At 42.7% G+C, this 6,000-nt stretch overlaps 1 protein-coding gene across 1 annotated transcript in view; it reads left to right on the top strand.

Annotated features, from left to right (window-relative positions):
• Positions 1-323: 323 nt before the first annotated feature.
• atp10a (ATPase phospholipid transporting 10A) overlaps positions 324-6,000 on the top strand; it is a 217,411-nt gene continuing 211,734 nt past the window's right edge. The window contains exon 1 of the mRNA XM_045696689.1: positions 324-1,078. Coding sequence (XP_045552645.1) covers positions 606-1,078 — 473 coding nt within the window. The 5' untranslated portion in view covers positions 324-605. The remainder of the gene's footprint in view (positions 1,079-6,000) is intronic.

Raw genomic sequence — 6,000 nt, 5'->3', positions numbered from 1 at the left:
GAAAACGTTTCAATATGAAATAATTTATCTCTTGACACAATCTCATCAATCCATTGATAATAATATGAGGACTTTGTGTTTGGACAGAGACGGATTGTACTATAACTTCCAGGTAGGACAGTTTGAACTGAAAATCACACCGCGTCGTGGCACTTCCATCCAGAAGATGAAAAAAAAAAAGAGTCGTGTTCGGGTAGAGGGAGGAGCGTTGGGGGGTCAGACCGTATCGGTAGTGACGGGCCCTTATGTCCCCTCCTCTCACCAACACCTCTCTCTGCGCACAATCACGCTACCTTTTAAAACACATGGCCAATGGATTTTGCCACGACATCCCAAAGTCAAAGTCTATCCATGTGTTCTACAACTCACCGAATGAACGGGAAAAGTTGTGTTCATCACAACTATGCTCTGGCTTTCCGAAGCATCTCTAAACGGCAAATGGAAAGAAAAAAAAGGTTAATATTATAACGCTTTCGTCTACCCAAAAGGGGGAAAAATACGGGAAATCGAGGAGATGAGAGTAATGAGGAGATTAGCGTGAAAACAGAGAATAATACAATGTCATTCTAAAGGTATGGAGCACTATGATTACATAGGACATTTCTATGTTTGAAAAACACAAAAAGAAAATAAAAGTTTGGGAGAGTTTGAGGCAAAGTATGGCGCGGGAGAAGATTGGAGAAACCGAAGTGGTGAAAGTGAAGAAACAGAGGAAGAAATCCAATAAGGAGCACAAAACAAGAACTGTACATTCTAACATTTTATATGATCGAACCAAAGGCGAAGACAACCCAAATAGACACTATTCAGACAATAAGATTAAAACCACAAAATATACTCTTCTCTCTTTTCTACCGAAGAATCTATTCGAGCAGTTCCATAGGTTTGCCAACGTATACTTCGTGTTCATCGCCCTGTTGAATTTTGTTCCAGTTTGTAATGCTTTCCAACCACAGTTGGCCCTGGCACCAGTGGTGTTCATCTTGTCTGTCACTGCCATCAAAGACCTTTGGGAGGATTACAGAAGACACAGATCCGATAAAGAAATCAACCACATGGATTGTTTGGTCTATAGCAGGTACAGTATTTATCCTATGGATTATATATACGCTGTTGTTCAATAAGTAGCCTATACGCTGTCCTATACGCTGTTGTTCAATAAGTAGCCTATACGCTGTTGTTCAATAAGTAGCCTATACGCTGTTGTTCAATAAGTAGCCTATACGCTGTTGTTCAATAAGTAGCCTATACGCTGTTGTTCAATAAGTAGCCTATACGCTGTTGTTCAATAAGTAGCCTATACGCTGTTGTTCAATAAGTAGCCTATACGCTGTTGTTCAATAAGTAGCCTATACGCTGTTGTTCAATAAGTAGCCTATACGCTGTTGTTCAATAAGTAGCCTATACGCTGTTGTTCAATAAGTAGCCTATACGCTGTTGTTCAATAAGTAGCCTATACGCTGTGTTCAGTAAGTAGCCTATACGCTGTGTTCAGTAAGTAGCCTATACGCTGTTGTTCAATAAGTAGCCTATACGCTGTTGTTCAGTAAGTAGCCTATACGCTGTGTTCAATAAGTAGCCTATACGCTGTTGTTCAATAAGTAGCCTATACGCTGTTGTTCAATAAGTAGCCTATACGCTGTTGTTCAATAAGTAGCCTATACGCTGTTGTTCAGTAAGTAGCCTTCTTTAGGGTACAAGGCTGCCACAGAAGATGTATTGATGTGCTGGTGGTGTTTTGTTGAGTAAACAAAGTATATTTCAAACAAACGGATACAATTCCTGCTACTGTTGCCACTTCCACCTTTTTTTCTTCTCTACATTTCTAGATATATTTTATATCATTTTACAGCTGAGTTTTAAGGCCTATGTCAGAGTCTTCATCACTACAGGACATTGAAGACTATGTAGCTAACTTTATACCTAAACCCATTTTAGTTATAATTGTATTTCCTAAATAAGCATAGTGGTGTTGAACTACCCTCAGGTCCTCAAGCATACAGGTGAAATTAGTGCTCTTGGGACCCATCCCAACTAGCAACGAGGAATTGGCCCAGATCCACTGTGTTAGCTGGGAGAGGGGGAGTTGACGGTTTCATTGGCTGTTGTGTCCACAATGCACGACATAGACATGTCTAATGGCAACCGTTTAATGTCTAGGCTGTAGCATCAATTTGATGTGCTTTCATGGTCTACTTTTAGGAACTACAGTGGCCTTCAGAAAGTATGTACACCCCTTGACTTTTTCCACATGTTGTTGTTGTTGTTGTTGTTACAGCCTGAATAAAAACAACAACAACATGGATTTTACCATGAAGCCAATGGTGACTTTTTAACAGAGTTTAATGGCTGTGATGGGAGAAAACAGAGGATGGATAACCAACGTTGTAGTTACTCCACAATACTAATCTACTTGACAGAGTGAAAATAAGGAAGCCTGTATAGAATATAAATATTCCAAAACCTACATCCTGTTTGAAATAAGGTACTAAAGTAAAATTGTAAAATTAAATAGCTGGTGTAAATAAAAATGGCCAATTTGGATGCAATCAATTAGCTTTGTTTCTCAGATCAAATAATATTTTTGGGGCCAATTAATATTGTGTGTGACCACAGATTATCCATTATATTTTTGACCAGATACTCAAGTGTCTAACAATGAAAATAAATGTCTTCAAAAGTGGAAGGCAGTTCATTTGAATACCAGTCTCTTTATCTAATCCACGTCGTGTCCTACTGCCAGTCTCTTTATCTAATCCACTTCCTGTCCTACTGCCAGTCTATCTAATCCACTCCCTGTCCCACTGCCAGTCTATCTAATCCACTTCCTGTCCTACTGCCAGTCTATCTAATCCACTCCCTGTCCTACTGCCAGTCTATAGCTAATCCACTCCCTGTCCTACTGCCATTCTCTTTATCTAATCCACTTCCTGTCCTACTGCCAGTCTCTTTATCTAATCCACCCCCTGTCCTACTGCCAGTCTATCTAATCCACCCCCTGTCCTACTGCCAGTCTTTATCTAATCCACTCCCTGTCCTACTGCCAGTCTCTTTATCTAATCCACTCCCTGTCCTACTGCCAGTCTCTTTATCTAATCCACTCCCTGTCCTACTGCCAGTCTCTTTATCTAATCCACTCCCTGTCCTACTGCCAGTCTCTTTATCTAATCCACTCCCTGTCCTACTGCCAGTCTCTTTATCTAATCCACTCCCTGTCCTACTGCCAGTCTCTTTATCTAATCCACTTCCTGTCCTACTGCCAGTCTCTTTATCTAATCCACTTCCTGTCCTACTGCCATTCTCTTTATCTAATCCACTCCCTGTCCTACTGCCAGTCTATAGCTAATCCACTCTCTGTCCTACTGCCAGTCTCTTTATCTAATCCACTCTCTGTCCTACTGCCAGTCTCTTTATCTAATCCACGCCCTGTCCTACTGCCAGTCTCTTTATCTAATCTACTCCCTGTCCTACTGCCAGTCTCTTTATCTAATCCACTTCCTGTCCTACTGCCAGTCTATCTAATCCACTTCCTGTCCTACTGCCAGTCTCTTTATCTAATCCACTCCCTGTCCTACTGCCAGTCTCTTTATCTAATCCACTCCCTGTCCTACTGCCAGTCTCTTTATCTAATCCACTCCCTGTCCTACTGCCAGTCTATCTAATCCACTCCCTGTCCTACTGCCAGTCTCTTTATCTAATCCACTCCCTGTCCTACTGCCAGTCTCTTTATCTAATCCACTCCCTGTCCTACTGCCAGTCTATTCCACTCTCTGTCCTACTGCCAGTCTCTTTATCTAATCCACTCTCTGTCCTACTGCCAGTCTCTTTATCTAATCCACTCCCTGTCCTACTGCCAGTCTCTTTATCTAATCCACTCCCTGTCCTACTGCCAGTCTATAGCTAATCCACTCTCTGTCCTACTGCCAGTCTCTTTATCTAATCCACTTCCTGTCCTACCGCCAGTCTCTTTATCTAATCCACTCCCTGTCCTACTGCCAGTCTTCCCCTGTCCTACTGCCAGTCTCTTTATCTAATCCACTCCTTGTCCTACTGCCAGTCTCTTTATCTAATCCACACCCTGTCCTACTGCCAGTCTGTCTAATCCACTCCATGTCCTACTGCCAGTCTATAGCTAATCCCACCCTGTCCTACTGCCAGTCTCTTTATCTAATCCACTCCCTGTCCTACTGCCAGTCTCTTTATCTAATCCACTCCCTGTCCTACCGCCAGTCTCTTTATCTAATCCACTCCCTGTCCTACTGCCAGTCTCTTTATCTAATCTACTCCCTGTCCTACTGCCAGTCTCTTTATCTAATCCACTTCCTGTCCTACTGCCAGTCTCTTTATCTAATCCACTTCCTGTCCTACTGCCAGTCTCTATCTAATCTACCCCCTGTCCTACTGCCAGTCTATCTAATCCACTCCCTGTCCTACTGCCAGTCTCTTTATCTAATCCATTCTCTGTCCTACGGCCAGTCTCTTTATCTAATCCACTTCCTGTCCTACTGCCAGTCTCTTTATCTAATCCACTCCCTGTCCTACTGCCAGTCTATCTAATCCACTCCCTGTCCTACTGCCAGTCTATAGCTAATCCACTCTCTGTCCTACTGCCAGTCTCTTTATCTAATCCACTCCCTGTCCTACTGCCAGTCTCTATCTAATCCACCCCCTGTCCTACTGCCAGTCTATCTAATCTACTCCCTGTCCTACTGCCAGTCTCTTTATCTAATCCATTCCCTGTCCTACCGCCAGTCTCTTTATCTAATCCACTCCCTGTCCTACTGCCAGTCTCTTTATCTAATCTACTCCCTGTCCTGCTGCCAGTCTCTTTATCTAATCCACTCCCCTGTCCTACTGCCAGTCTCTTTATCTAATCCACTCCCTGTCCTACTGCCAGTCTTTTATCTAATCCACTCCCTGTCCTACCGCCAGTCTCTTTATCTAATCCACTCCCTGTCCTACTGCCAGTCTCTTTATCTAATCCACTCCCTGTCCTACTGCCAGTCTATAGCTAATCCACTCCCTGTCCTACTGCCAGTCTCTTTATCTAATCCACTCCCTGTCCTACTGCCAGTCTCTTTATCTAATCCACTTCCTGTCCTACTGCCAGTCTATCTAATCCACTCCCTGTCCTACTGCCAGTCTATAGCTAATCCACTCCCTGTCCTACTGCCAGTCTCTTTATCTAATCCACTCCCTGTCCTACTGCCTGTCTATAGCTAATCCACTCCCTGTCCTACTGCCAGTCTATAGCTAATCCACTCCCTGTCCTACTGCCAGTCTATAGCTAATCCACACCCTGTCCTACTGCCAGTCTCAATTCAATTCAATTCACTTTATTGGCATGACGTAACAATATACATATTGCCAAAGCTTATTTTTGATATTTACAATATAAAAATAAATAAAAAATGAGAATCAAATATTGTCAACGGGACAACAGTAACAACAATAACCAAGGGTCAAAATAACCATATATTCAACAATAACAATAATCATACAGTAGAGGACATGTGCAGGTTGATTGGTCTGTCAGACTCTTTATCTAATCCACTCCCTGTCCCACTCCCAGGATGGCATGTGTCCTAGTTTTCAGTACACTCATAACAACCTAGGCAATACAAAACGTATATTAGATCAAATAAACCACATGTAACAAATAAACTATTCCATTTTTTTGTTAACTGAATTCGATCCTCTCTTTTTGACCTTCACCCAACTCCCTGCTTGGTGAGCCACCTGCTAGAGAAGACAGATTTTGGGGCGAAGTTATCCCTCTGGCTTCGCCTCTTCCTCTATGGTGTGACTCACAAATCTCTCTAGCAAGACGCATCATTCACCCAAGCTTCATCAAAATCAGGCCAGCGCTGTCTGAGATCGAGTGTGACTAACGTACAAAAGTTGAACAGATGGAGACCGATCTACATTCCCCTCCCGATTTCATCAGGGGGGACAAAATTATGTTACTGTAATGCCAATCAACTACCCTTGACATAAACG

The sequence above is a fragment of the Salmo salar genome, chromosome ssa16 (assembly GCF_905237065.1).
Source record: "Salmo salar chromosome ssa16, Ssal_v3.1, whole genome shotgun sequence".
In the NCBI taxonomy this organism is placed as follows: Eukaryota; Metazoa; Chordata; class Actinopteri; order Salmoniformes; family Salmonidae; genus Salmo; species Salmo salar.
Note: the sequence above shows the minus strand (reverse complement) of the source record. Positions and strands in the feature narration are given on the sequence as shown.